The sequence below is a fragment of the Scyliorhinus canicula genome, chromosome 12 (genome assembly GCF_902713615.1).
Source record: "Scyliorhinus canicula chromosome 12, sScyCan1.1, whole genome shotgun sequence".
Taxonomy (NCBI): Eukaryota; Metazoa; Chordata; class Chondrichthyes; order Carcharhiniformes; family Scyliorhinidae; genus Scyliorhinus; species Scyliorhinus canicula.
The window spans coordinates 133,069,261-133,084,481 of NC_052157.1; the positions used below are offsets into that span (position 1 = coordinate 133,069,261).

Consider the following 15,221-nt stretch of genomic DNA (forward strand, 5'->3'; position numbering starts at 1 on the left):
AATCCACATCTTGGTCACCTCCTCAAAGAAGTCAATAAGACTTGTAAGGCAAGACCTACCCCTCACAAATCCGTGCTGACTATCCCTAAACAAGCAGTGTCTTTCCAGATGCTCAGAAATCCTATCCCTCAGTACCCTTTCCATTACTTTGCCTACCACCGAAGTAAGACTAACTGGCCTGTAGTTCCCAGGGTTATCCCTATTCCCTTTTTTGAACAGGGGCACGACATTCGCCACTCTCCAATCCCCTGGTACCACCCCTGTTGACAGCGAGGACGAAAAGATAATTGCCAACGGCTCTGCAATTTCATTTCTTGCTTCCCCTAGAATCCTTGGATATATCCCGTCAGGCCCGGGGGACTTGTCTATCCTCAAGTTTTTCAAAACGCCCAACACATCTTCCTTCCTAACAAGTATCTCCTCGAGCTTACCAGTCCGTTTCACACTGTCCTCTCCAACAATATGGCCCCTCTCGTTTGTAAATACTGAAGAAAAATACTTGTTCAAGACCTCTCCTATCTCTTCAGACTCAATACACAATCTCCCGCTACTGTCCTTGATCGGACTTACCCTCGCTCTAGTCATTCTCATGTTTCTCACATATGTGTAAAAGGCCTTGGGGTTTTCCTTGATCCTACCCGCCAAAGATTTTTCATGCCCTCTCTTAGCTCTCCTAATCCCTTTCTTCAGTTCCCTCCTGGCTATCTTGTATCCCTCCAGCGCCCTGTCTGAACCTTGTTTCCTCAGCCTTACATAAGTCTCCCTCTTCCTCTTAACAAGACATTCAACCTCTCTTGTCAACCATGGTTCCCTCACTCGACCATCTCTTCCCTGCCTGGCAGGGACATACATATCCTTGAACAAATTCCACATTTCACTTGTATCCTTCCCTGACAGCCTACGTTCCCAACTTACGCACTTCAATTCTTGTCTGACAGCATTGTATTTACCCTTCCCCCAATTGTAAACCTTGCCCTGTTGCACGCACCTATCCCTCTCCATTACTAAAGTGAAAGTCACAGAATTGTGGTCACTACCTCCAAAATGCTCCCCCACTAACAAATCTATCACCTCCCCGGTTCATTACCAAGTACCAAATCCCATATGGCCTCCCCTCTGGTCGGACAATCTACATAGTGTGTTAGAAAAGCTTCCTGGACACACTGCACAAACACTACCCCATCCAAACTATTTGATCTAAAGAGTTTCCACTCAATGTTTGGGAAGTTGAAGTCACCCATGACTACTACCCTGTGACTTCTGCACCTTTCCAAAATCTGTTTCCCAATCTGTTCCTCCACATCTCTGCTGCTATTGGGGGGCCTATAGAAAACTCCCAACAAGGTGACTGCTCCTTTCCTATTTCTGACTTCAACCCATATTACCTCAGCAGGCAGATCCCCCTCGAACTGCCTTTCTGCAGCTGTTATACTATCTCGAATTAACAATGCCACCCCCCCCCCCCCCCCCCCCCCCCCCCCGACCTCTTTTACCATCCTCCCTAATCTTGTTGAAACATCTAGAACCAGGGACCTCCAACAACCATTTCTGCCCCTCTTCTATCCAAGTTTCCGTGATGGCCACCACATCGTAGTCCCAAGTACCGATCCATGCCTTAAGTTCAGCCACCTTATTCCTAATGCTTCTTGCATTGAAGTATACACACTTCAACCCACCTCCTTGCCTGCAAGTACTCTCCTTTGTCAGTGTTACCTTCCCCACTGCATCACTACGTGCTTTGGCGTCCTGAATATCGGCTTCCTAAGTTGCTGGACTACAAATCCGGTTCCCATTCCCCTGCCAAATTAGTTTAAACCCTCCCGAAGACTACTAGAAAACCTCCCCCCCAGGATATTGGTGCCCCTCTGGTTCAGATGCAACCCGTCCTGCTTGTACAGGTCCCACCTTCCCCAGAATGCGCTCCAATTATCCAAATACCTGAAGCCCTCCCTCCTACACCATTCCTGCAGCCACGTGTTCAACTGCACTCTCTCCCTATTCCTAGCCTCGCTATCACGTGGCACTGGCAACAAACCAGAGATGGCAACTCTCTCTGTCCTGGCCTTTAACTTCCAGCCTAACTCCCTAAACTTGCTTATTACCTCCACACCCCTTGTCCTACCTATGTCGTTGGTACCAATGTGCACCATGACTTCTGGCTGCTCACCCTCCCCCTTCAGGATCCTGAAGACACGATCCGAGACATCCCTGGCCCTGGCACCCAGGAGGCAACATACCTTCCGGGAGTCTCGCTCGCGCCCACAGAATCTCCTATCTATTCTCCTAACCATTGAATCTCCTATTACTATTGCTTTTCTACGCTCCCTCCTTCCCTTCTGATCCCCAGAGACCTGGCCGCTAGGGCCTTCCCCCGGTAGGTCATCCCCCCCAACAGCATCCAAAACGGTATACTTGTTTTGAAGGGGAACGGCCACGAGGGATCCCTGCACTGTCTGCCTGTTAGTTTTCTTTCCCTGACTGTAACCCAGCTACTCTTGTCAAATACCTTGGGTGTGGCTACCTCCCTGTAACTCTTCTCGATAATCCCCTCTGCCTCCCGGATGATCCGAAGTTCATCCAGCTCCAGCTCCAGTTCCCTAACACGGTCTCTGAGGAGCTGGAGTTGGGTGCACTTCCTGCAGGTATAGTCAGCGGGGACACCAGTGGTATCCCTCACCACCCACATCCTACAGGAGGAGCATGCAACTGCCCTAGCCTCCATCCCCTCTTACTTTACAGAATTAGCTGCCCCGTAGACCAACTGGACCTCCGCCCTCTGACTCTGCTTCCAGTCAGCTGTACTCTAAACTCCTGGCTCCCTTCACGCTCTTTGATAAATATAGGAAATGAAATGTAAGGAGCACCTTACTCCCTCCTCACCTAACTCCCTCAATCACCAAACTCTCGCTGTAGCACTCAAATGTACCAAGTTCAGCACTCCCTCAGTCACCAAACTCTCACTGTAGCACTCAAATGCACCAAGTTCAGCACTCCCTCAGTCACCAAACTCTCACTGTAGCACTCAAATGCAACCAGTTCAGCACTCCAGTGCAAACAAAGTCTGCACTGTAACTAGCTCAGATTTATACTGTGACTCTAGCCTCTGAAAAATGGCCGAATCCAATTAACTAATTAACAAGCTCCAGCTGCAAGTACCTACAAGTAGAACCTTGTTTAAAGCTGATTCAAAATTCACCTTCTTATAGACGAAACAGCAACTTTTAAGTTAATTAACTAAATAAAAGAAATACCAGACTTTAAATAAAAATGAACCCTTTTACTCACTCAGTCACCAAACTCTCACTGTAGCACTCAAATGCAACAAGCTCAGCACTCCAGTGCAAAGTCTGCACTGTAACTAGCTCAGATTTATACTGTGACTCTAGCCTCTGAAAAATGGCCTAATCCAATTAACTAATTAACAAGCTCCAGCTGCAAGTACCTACAAGTAGAACCTTGTTTAAAGCTGATTCAAAATTCACCTTCTTATAGACCAAACAGCAACTTTTAAGTTAATTAACTAAATAAAAGAAATACTAGACTTTAAATAAAAATGAACCCTTACTCCCTCAGTCACCAAACTCTCACTGTAGCACTCAAATGCAACCAGTTCAGCACTCCAGTGCTGAGATCTGTTAGTCTCACTGTGATCTTGCACATCTTGTATGTTGATTGTGATCACATTGTCTATTCTCACATACAGTGGGTAGACTTTCATTGTCTTCTTGCTGTTGATTAAATGAGCTTGGTAGACTTTCATAGTCTTATTCTAGTTGCTCAAATAAGGTGGATAGACCTTCATAGTCTTCTTCATGCATGGTTGTCGCTCTGGAGTCTTTACTTGCTTCCATTCTGGAGTCTGTCAACGATCTCTCTGTGGGGGCTTCTATCGCTCTTTCTGTGGAGTCTTTCATCGCTCTCTGTGTGGAGTCATGCAGTGTTTTCTCTGTGGAGTCGATCAGTGCTCTCTCAATGGAGTCAGTCAGCACTCTCTGTGTGATGTCGTTTTCTTCTTGGTTTTTTGACAGGTTGCTGTCATCCAATGTATCAACAATCTGCCGTTGCATCATGGTATTGGATTCATCTACGATGAGTAGAGATGCATGGAGCTTTACAACTGTGTTGCTGATGCTATGATCATCATATCCGAATAACTCAGCCATGTCTGAATAGTATTCTTCAATAAACAAATCATTTTCTTTGGTTTTGGATTTGTTACTGAGCTCTTTACTTTTAAATAACAAATCATCTTCCTTGGTTTCAGATTTGTTATTGAGCTCTTCACTTTTAATGCTGCAAATTGCTTGTTCCGTGGTGCTGTGAAAATGATCTTTAACTGCTTGTTGAAGTTTTAACCTGGTGTTGTAAGACTTCTTACTGTTTTGAGGTTCAGGCATTGGTGTGTCTTTCGAGGTAAAATATTTTGGTTTTGTAGCTTCAAAACTCTTATTTTTAATTTTCGTGTGGTTTCCCTTTAAGTGGGCGTGTTCTGTGTCTTCTGACGTTATGATGCTCATGACGCAATGCATAGAAATCGATTGCGCAAGCGCAAATCAATTTTCGGACAAAGTGCGCACATTTTTCAACTGCGCATGCGCGAAAACGATATTTTACCGGTTTGCGTCTTTTTGGGAAGTGAGCATGTGGTTACTGGTCAGAGTACATGCGCGCAAAATGGCTGCCGCTCAAAACGTCCCTCATCTTCACATTCAACACTGCCTCTGCCTCGTGGTGAGTATTCACGCCATTTTCACGGATTTTATATTCTAGGTTTTGATTCTTTGATTGTTCATGAGCAAGGTATTTTTGTATAGCAATTTCTAATGTTAAATCCTGTTCGCTCAGTAATTTTTTTCTGAGGTGCTCATCATTTATTTCCCAAACAATTTGGTCATGAATTTTAGAATCATGCAGCATTAAAAAGTTGCAGGGTTGTGCCAGCAGCTTAAGGTCTGTTGCAAAGCTGTTGAAAGATTCCTCTTTCCTTTGCAATCTCTTTGCAAAGATGTAGCGCTCAAATATTTCATTTGACTGTACTTTACAGTGGCTATCAAATGTTTTCAGCATTGTTTCATACTTTGTCTTGTCTTGACCTTCTGTGTAGTTAAAGGAGTTGTAGATCTTTATTGCGTGTTGACCAGCGATAGTCAGTAAAAGGGCTATTTTTGAGCTTCTGTTGCGTTTGTTAAGTCTAAATACAGTTGGAACTGTTGTCTAAACAACTGCCAGTTAACATTAAGGTTACCAGTGATCCTGAGGTGATGAGGAGCTTGTGTTCTGACAATCGTGCCTGGAATCAGCAGGTTTTATTCTGAAGGCGATGCTTCTGTTGCCGAATAGCTGTCTATAACCTCTCTCTGTAATCACTAAACCTAACTAGGTAGATTCAGTAGTCACTCCGGTACCATGTTATATTATATTGCTACTCCTGGTAGCATGTTATATTCCTGGGTTTAAGAAATATATGTCGTTACTAACTGTAGATGATGTTGAAGTTTTCGAGTCTTTGAAGTAAACTGAACAAATTTATTAAGTCACGATAAAACTAATAAATGAGTTTGACACTGCACTGAACTAACTCTAGCAAAAAAGGTAAGGAGAACTAACTGTACAAACTGTATCTAAGTTACACATGGTGTCTAGGCTGAGATCCTCTCTACTACATTGCTGTCCTCTGGTAGCTCCTGCTTGAAAGAGAGCTGAAAGAGAGCTCGAGCTTCTGGAAACTCAGTTATATAGTGGATCTAGTAATGCCCTCTAGTGGTAGTGTTACAGCTAGGTGTTGTGATTAACCCTTTAGTTACATGTCTGTCTACATACCATTACAAGTGCGATGCATTGGCCGCCTCCTGCCGGAATCAGGACTCGACCAGTATATCCCGGGAGAGCCTCTTCCGGGATTTATCCACTCGTCACGCCTCAAGAGGTCTAACAGGATCCCGCGAGTCTCACAATCTGGATCGCGCACACAATGGGTGGGATCTAGATGAGGCAAATTTAGTATTAAAGCAGTAAGCATCATTTTAATATGCTCTCGCCAGACTTACCCAAGGAATCTAACCCCCTCACTTTGGAAACCCCGAGCGAGCGCCGGTTTGTACTGGTCTCCACAAATGGGAACGAGGCTTACTGGCACTTGAGGCGGTTTCCCATGGATTTGGGGGCCCCTGGGTGGTTAGCTCTGGGCAGTGTGGTACATTGGCATCCCAGTGCCTTCCAGGTGGTACTGGCAGGAGCCCTGCCCTATGTATATCTATTAGAAATCCATGTCACTGATTCTGAAAATATGAATTGTGAAAAATTGAGCCATTTGTGTGTTGCTTTGATATCAAAATGCAGCCTATGACCATAAGGAAAGTACAGTATTAGCAGATCGCATTATGACATAATATACAATAAGAGCCATATTTTCAGTACTTGAAGAAACATCCATCTGAAGCATCTGATTATTGCAATATGCTCCGTCACCCTTACAAATCTGTCAATTATTAATCTGAACATGCTAGTAACTCATTTATACACAAAATTACTTGTGATTTATCCTGATTAGTGTTATATTGTTGTGTATGATGAATTTGGGGTGAATTTTCCATCAGGATCCTTGTTAGGCCAACACAAATTCATAGTACAAAATTGCCAAGTTGCAAGTTAGCTCCCATACATGTCTATAATCAATAATGATCAGTCTGCAGATTCAAATTCGATTGACTCCATGTCCCACAATATTGGGGCACTAGTTGCAATCCATGTTTTATTCAAGGTTCTGAAGTATGTTTCTTTGTTTAATCCTCAATCCTTCAACTGCACTGTAACCAACAAAGAAAGCAAAATGATAACTGGTTCATGGTGCATTGAATACACCTTAATTGATTTTCTGTAAAATCATAAACATTTTAACTGACTATAGTTACATTTAAATGAAATGCTTACTAATTGTTCCTTTACACTAAATTATTTGATGTTTAAACATACCCTTGTGTTTGAAGGGTATGTAAACCGTAACAGTCCAGTAACGGTGCAAACAATATGACATCATATTAAGTTGCAATTTGGATTCTTTTTTTTATCTACGTGTATATTTCACATTCTGCCCTTTCTGATTGCTAATAAACAACTGATGTTGTAGGGTGAGTATAGCAATATTTCACAAATTCAAACAAGTGCTTAACAGTTTTATTGCAACTATTCTAGTTCTATAAATTTGTTTATACTTTTTTAAGAATTCATAAACTGAGCAAATATACAGGCCGATATCTGCTCACCTCACTTCTTAATGAACTTGAACCTGAATCCCAACTCTTCCTGCTCCTCCTCTAAACCTCCAAGGAAAGACAAAAATGAAGAGCAAAAGTCAGTTGGGAATTGCTGTCAAAATGTTCTCAAACCTCAAAATTCCTTATCGGTGATAAAGTTATCCTCAGGGGCTCCAAATCCATCAGTAATTAGACAAAAACCTGGCTTACTTCTGTTGTGATCGCATATGTTTCCAAACATCCATTTCCAAGCACTGTACGGAGTCAGTCTCCTCCATCACCTCCAAAATGTGATTCCACGGGTTAATTACCCTCTTTGGAAACTTGTGGTACGTTCTAATCAGAAACAAGCCCTTTCTGGGTGGGAATCGAGGAGTTGTTCCTAGCGCTACCCGCTATCTAACGGCACTTTTTTTGTGGGGCATTCTCGGGCCCCCCACACACCACCTCATATGGGCAGGCACCCCTGGCCCGATGCAGGAAAAATGCCACCTGGGCACCTTGGCACTGCTATCCTGGTACCCTAGACGTACCCCTTCCAGCCTGGCAGTGCCACCTGGGCACCCTGGCAGTGCCAAGCTGGCACCTGGGTTGCACTGCCAAGGTGCCCAGTGGCACTTCCAGGGTTCCAGGTTGGCTGTGCCAAGGTGCCTGAGTGGCATCAGCAGCGCCAGGCTGCCACTCTGTCCAGATTTAAACCACCTGGGAGCCTCTGGGGCACCCTGAAAGTGCTGTTCTGCCTGGTCCCAGTTTGTGGGGATCAGTCCTGAACAATGCCTAGCTGGTGTCCCTTTGGCTAGGCCGGTAGATCTCGGACGCTGGTTCAATCTGGCGTTAGCAGAGTTAAGTGAGTTTTTAAAGTCACTTAACTCTGCAAGTCTGGGTCACTAGTAGGCGTCTTAGTTAGCGGGCATTCAAGTATTATGGGAAACTCATCAGGGACAGGGTGAGTAGGAAAGAGGTAAGCTCACCACCCACCACATTTTAAGTGCCCCTCTACCAAAAACATGCCTCGCGGGGGCCTATAAAATACATTTAATTGACTTTGGCCCCACAGTAATCTCTGTCCCCTCGCCACTGACTTCATTACTCATGCTAGCAACTGCCTGAAGCTGAACCATGCTTCTTGACCCAAATTGAGTTTCCGTCCATTCATATGCCCAATCATTACGATCTAGAGTATGCGGCCTGCATTTCACCTGTCTTTAGGTATCAAGAATGGTTTGAAACAGCCAGGACCTCCATGGCTTTACCACTGGTTCCTACTCTTTTACCAAAAAACATGGCTCAGCAGGTATGTCTAACTCATTCAGTAACAGGAAGGATGTTACTGAATCAAGAATTGTGTCAGGTTTTCACTTCTGCAATATTGTCTGACTCCTCCCTGTCTTATCTCATCCATTGCTGAAACTGTCATCCATGTTTTTGTTGACACTAGACCTGACTATTCCTGTTTTAAACTAACTGTTCTTTATTTTGTCTTTGAAGCTGTGTGCCTTAGCCCTGGACAATGGCCACCGTCCAGTGATTTTTAATAGAAGGTGCCAAAATGGAAGTCTTTTAACAACACTGAAGCTGCAACAGTTTGGTGACCCATCTGATTTGAGAGAAGCAGTCAGATACATTCGATACAAACATCCAAGTGCCAGGCTGTTCACTGTAAGTGAGAGCACAGGAGCTGGGCTTTTGCTCTCTTATCTTGGAGAGTGTGGATCCTCCAGTTATGTGACATCTGCGGCCTGCATTTCACCTGTCTTCAGGTATCAAGAATGGTTTGAAACAGGACCTCCATGGCTTTACCACTGGTTCCTACTCTTTACCAAAAAACATGGCTCAGCAGGTATGTCTAACCCATTCAGTAACAGGAAGGATGTTACTGAATCAAGAATTGTGTCAGGTTGTCACTATCCATGCGGACTTTGCACATTCTCGCTGTGTTTGCGTGAGTCTCAGCCCCACAACCCAATGATGTGCACGGTAGGTGAATTGGCCATGCTAAATTGCCCCTTAATTGGAAAAATAACAATTGGGTACTCTAGATTTATAAAAAAAACCAAAAAAAACAGAACTGTGTCAGGTAGAAGCAGACAGTGTCTCATAATAATTGTTCTATGTGGAACACTCTCATGTTTTTGGAGTTATATTGACCTATGGTAGAGGTCACTTCTTAATCTGTTGTATGCCCTCTTTCAGATAACTCTGATCCATCTTCTGTTAAATACTTTGTTTTCCTGCAGACACATTAAACGTTCAGGAATATTTGCAGTGCCAGGACACCCCAAAACATTGGCACAAATATTTTCCTTTGCTTTAAGATTGAGCAAAGATGAATGTGTGTCTTTGACTGCATACATTACACTGTGCACTGACCTTTGTGCCCTCCCTTTCTCTTGTGACCTGACGTCATTTCTTAGGTGGCTATGAGGCGGCACCAGGCAAAATGATATGTCACCAAACAATGAACAGAGCGTGACAGGATGTCTTGTGTGAGAGAAGGCAAAGGGCAAAACAGTTTACTTCTGTACTAAAGTTTGCACTCACTTTCCCCCCTCCTTATTTCCAGCATTCCATCTTAGTCCTTGGCGTACTGTTCTTGCTGCCCATTCTCTCAACCATCTCTTGTCTTGTCATTGCAAGATACTCTCAAGAATTTACCTCCAGCAACCATTTAATGGCTCTGTGATTGAAGCAGATTATTTGAGCACCCCTCTTGACTGGCAATCTGAATTATTTCACACCACTTTTCCTACTAAAATAATTAACATTTTCTACTGGCATAAGTAAATTAACCTTCAGAATGTTTCCTTACAATTTGTGGGCTTGATATATTTTCACTCAGGCCCACAGTTCATAAATTCATCCTTAGGATCTCCCAAGATGCTAGGTTATACCTTTAAATTTTTTTTTAGAGTGCCCAATTATTTTTTTTCCCAATTAAGGGGCAATTTAGCATGGCCAATCCACCTCACCTGCACATCTTTGGGTTGTGGGGCTGAAACCCATGTAAGACACGGGGAGAATGTGCAAACTCGATACGGACAGTGACCCAGGGCTGGGATTCAAACCCGGGTCCTCAGCGCCGTAGTCCAAGTGCTAACCACTGCACCACCATGCTGCTCTCTATGCTAGGATATACCTAATCTTTAAAGTACGTGTAGCTCTTTAAAGCCTGCTGTTCCACTTTTATTTCCTGGCTTGGCATCATTGTGCACAACAGGAGGCCTCTGTGCCCCTGCATGTCATGCCCAGGTCTCAGACAAAATCTGGGCACATGGTCCTGCTGTCAGATGTAGCACTATTTTTACATGCCGCCTACTCATTGTACTCATTTTCTTGGACCGCTCTTCCTGTGGCGGCATTAGGAGGAGATCGTGATTTAGGTAGCTCCCAACAGGGCACTTGTTTCTTGGTCCTTTTTGCCTGCTTCCCGGGGTTTTTTGGTGGTTAATCTCTTCCTCTAAGAAGGTAGAAGAGTACTAGTGTGGAAATATACCTAAAAAGACCACAATTAAGAAGTCTGGAAATTCCTCAACCAACTCCTAGACTTCACGTTGAGCCTCAGCAGGGAAGATGGCGGCAGGGACTCCAGCAGTTGCGGACTGCCCAATCATAACAGATATTTTAACTGGGGTACTGGCTACGGAGTTTGAGAAGCAGTTTGAAAAACATTTTGAGAGGCAATGGAGAGAGATGTTCAATATTCTCTGTAAGTCAATTGCGGAGGTGCTGGGTCCTGTCTGTAAGAAGTTGGAGAGGGCTTTGGAGGCTGTAAAGGAACATGGCGAGGTGTTGAAAGGGGTGGAGGTGGCACTGTCAAGGCACAGAAATCAAATCGCCTCGCAGGAGGCTGAGATCCTGGTGGTGGCGGAGAAGAATAAGAAGGGTGAGAGAGGATGACATGGAGAATCGGTGAGGAAACAATATCTCAGGGTTACCAGAGGGTGTGGTAGGCCCGAATCCAACTGCATACCTTTTGCAGAGGTTTGGTAAGATGGTGGGGGAGGGTTGGATAGGGCCCATCGAACACTCCGGCATAAGCCAAGTGGAAATGAGCCACCACGAGTGGTGATAACCAAATTCCACAGCTTCCAGGAGAAGCAACAGGTCCTGAAGTAGGCCAAGGAGAATTGTGACCTGAGATGGGAAGGTAGCCACGTTAGAATATATCAGGATGTTGGTGGAGTTGACAAAGAAGTGGACAGCCTTTAATAAGGCCTAATGCGGCTTTATGTAAGAGTGGAATGAGGTTTGTGGTATACCTGGCGAGGCTGCGTTTTACTTTGGGTCAAAGGACCAATACTTCAATACTTCAGAGGAGGCAGAAGCGTTTGTTGCAGAGCATGGACTGAGGTCGAGTTAAAGCTCTGAGTGGACTTGTTATGGTTGTTTATGGGAAGGGATTTTGTATGTATATATTGTTATTTCTTTGTTTTTTTGAAATGGGAGGGGGTTGTTTTACATAAGGTGTATGGTGGGGGATGGGAGGCTGTTTTTTGTGGGATATTATCTAAGGCAGGATGACCCAGTGGGAGGCACTACCTCGCTAGCATTAAAGTTTTAGCTTGCAAACAGGAGCAAGGTGGGGGGAAGGGGCTGCAGTTTGTTGGACCTATTTTTGTGGTTCAATTAGCCTAGCATTTTTGTTTGGATAGGGGTTGGTGTTGGTTAGGAGGGGTATTGTTCTTTGGAATGTGACCTATATGGATAGTTGGGTGGGATTTGGTTCAGGGGAGGGGGCAAAGTTGGCTTTCTGATGGTGACCACAGGAGTCTCTTTGTTTAATTTTTTGGGTTGGTTTAGTCACCATCTTGGGTGGGCCTGGAACCTACATCCACTGAGCAGCCGCTTGTTAATCCTTTACGGTGGAAATGGCTGACTCCAGGTTTGGAGTGGGGCAGAGTTGGGGTGGGGAGACCTTCGATTCGGTTGGTCACCTGGAATGTAAGAGGATTGGGACCCCAGTAAAAAGGTTGAGAATTTTCTCTCTTGTAAAGAATTTGAGGGCTGAATTGGTGCTTTTGCATCAGACCCATCTGTGGGTAAGGGACCACACCAGGCTGCGGAAGGGGTGGCTGAATCAGGTTTTCCATTCCGGCTTCGATGGTCGGGCCCATGGGGTGGTAATTTAAATTAATAAACAGGTTTGTTCTTCAGCAGATTAGGTAGTGGCGGACCATACGGTAGGAACGTGATGGCTAGAAAGTCCTTGGTTGGACATTTTGATTGGATTGAAGTTTATGGAAGGTGGAGGATAGGAGTGCACCCAGGACAGCATTAGAATAGTTGAGTCTAAAGTGACAAGACATGGATGAGGGTTGTGGTAGCAGATGTGCTGATGCAGGAATGGAAGCTGGCAGTCTCTGTGAAAGAGAAGATATGGCTTTGGAAGCTCAGCTCATGGTTAAATAGTACACCAAGCAAACGGGCAGTCTGGTTCAACCTGAAGCAGTGATTGGGAAAGGGAGTGGAATCTATGGAAATGGACAGGGGCCAAAAACAGTAGACATTTGGAAGTATAGTCTCTTCCAATCATGGAGGGGTGGAAGAGAAGTTAATGCTTGAGATACTATGGAGAATTGGATAGGTAAGCATGGACACCAAGTGAAGATTGTCCATTGGACTGGAAATCAGATGAGTCGCATCATTGGAGGAGAGAGGTTGAAAAAGGTGAGGATATTTATTTTCTCCATAATTATGAAGGATAATTTATGGCTTTAATTAGGGCTGATTCTGTGTTGTGAGTAGGGAGGAAACCTGATTGGAGAGGTTCAAATGTGAAGTTGTGAAAAAGAAGAGCTTGAATTTGGGAAGAAGCATCAAAACATTACAGAGGAAAGAAGGCTGCAGATAGGGCAGTAGTTTGTCCTTTGGTAATCAAACTAATGTCAATTTTCATGGTGGTAGACAAAGTTCTGCATTCAAAACACGGGCACTTTTACTTAGGAATTAAATTCAATTACCATTTTATCAACCAAATAAAAAACCGTGAAAATTGAATCACTAGAGCCTTTTTACAACACCATAAAATATTGAAGTTTGAATTAACTATAGAATTAAAAGTATAACTATTAATGATTTTCCGAACTCCACAGGTATGCCACTGTGCTGGGAGAGATCATTGACATGGAGAAGTTATTTGCCACACGCACTCTGAGGGAGATGGAAGAGATATTGTTCTGTCAAACAAAGAAGAGTATCCCATGCTGGGACTTGTACTGGGAGAAGAATGATCCGTTACGGGATGTGGATGAGGTTGCAGTGCCAGTGCTGTGCATTTGCAGTCAGGATGACCCATGTAGAGGGGACACAGATGCAACCTTGCCATTTGAGCTCTTTGAAACCAATCCCCATTTTTTCCTATTGTTAACTAAACACGGCGGCCATTGTGGCTTTTTGAAAAACAAATCCTCTGTATGGAGTCATGAAGTATTACTAGAGTATTTTAAATCTGTCAGTGAGTTCTTCATGACTGAGGAAAGGACAAAAAGTTTTTCAAAAAGAAAATGTGTGGGAGCTGCAAACTCCATGTCTTATAAATGTGGCAGAGGCAATAGTTTTAAAAGAGATTCATTTTGTTCTCACAATATTCATGACATTTTCAACTGGCAGCGATCCTATACCAGGTGATTAAAAGTTAGAACCATTCAGAAAATGATTGTTCTCAATGACCTTGACAACCTATTTTATGTGGATTTTAAATGGAACTTCAGTAGCATAGACAAGGGTACAACATTTCTTTTTTTTAAATCAGGGGCCCATGTTTGCTACCTGACTATGTCATTTCCAGGCAGATAGAGAGAAAACATTCTTGACTATTAGTGGAAATGGATCTACAAACTTTTATTAATGTTAAAAAGTCCCAATTATTCTAAACTACAAATTCATTTAAAAGTGGGCTACGATGATCACAAGACACATAGCAGAACTGCTGAGTCTTATCTATATTTAAGATTTCCTTTAAGGACTGGGTGAAGTTTGCTTTTGCAGCTGGAGCTGTATTAACAGTTTGTTGTAATCAAGCTTGACTTTTCTACTCCGTCCCAGGATTAAAACACTTTAGTTGACAATTAACTTCTTACCATTCTATCAAACATCAAATAACACTGCCAAATCCCAAAGAGCAAGTTATTCTCAGCTGTTGTATTATCTCCAGTCTATTTATTAAAACAAAAGTATGTAAGGTGACTGAATACTGTTTTGTGGCTCAATGTTATTGGATCAAATCTATGTTTTCAGTGGTTTATTTTTAAGATCTGAAATATTTTACTAATAAGTTCAAGATTCCATTTGACATCAGTTAACATGAACTGAAGGGGAAATTGGTGGTAAAATATGTATAATTGTTGACAGTGCAACATGAAAAGTAATGTTTTACAGATGTATGCAGTTAAAGTGATAGATGTCTTGTTTCATATACCTTGTGGTTTTATATTTATTGTATCTGTTCAATATGCCTCAACATTAATCTGCTCCTAGACAGAAGATATACCCATTTGGACTAACCACACCATACCACCCCCCCCCCCCCTTGTCTCACCGTCACCCTCACCCCCTGACCCCACCAAGAAGTCGCCTTTATCTTTTACCTTTCGATTTTGAAATAAAATGTTCTTTAACATCAGCCTTCTGTCAATAACTATGTAAAGTAAAGTCGCCATAACCCCAGACCATTTCCCCATTGATGGGGAGAGCTGAATGGTGGTGATTTAACCTGAGAATCAACACACCTCAGGCTAGGGGCAAGGTTGAAAGGCAGGGGGCGCGATTCTCCGATGTCACGGCGGTTGGGAGAATAGCGGGCCGCGCCGTTTTTTCCCGCGACCCCGGTCCAACGCGCTCCCGCTATTCTCCCAACCGGCCAAATTTTTGTAATCGTGTTTTGCGCACAAAAACTCGGCGAATCACCCGATGCAGCCAAAAAGGCGATTCACCGGCACCCCCGCTATTCTCCGGGCCGGATGGGCCGAA

General features: G+C 43.7%; 1 protein-coding gene across 1 annotated transcript in view; it reads left to right on the forward strand.

The window, feature by feature from the left end:
• LOC119974871 (protein ABHD15-like) overlaps positions 1 to 14,438 on the forward strand; it is a 44,854-nt gene extending 30,416 nt beyond the window's left edge. The window contains 3 exon segments of the mRNA XM_038814197.1: positions 8,742 to 9,065; positions 9,068 to 9,093; positions 13,346 to 14,438. Coding sequence (XP_038670125.1) covers positions 8,742 to 9,065; positions 9,068 to 9,093; positions 13,346 to 13,880 — 885 coding nt within the window. The 3' untranslated portion in view covers positions 13,881 to 14,438.
• Positions 14,439 to 15,221: the final 783 nt, after the last annotated feature.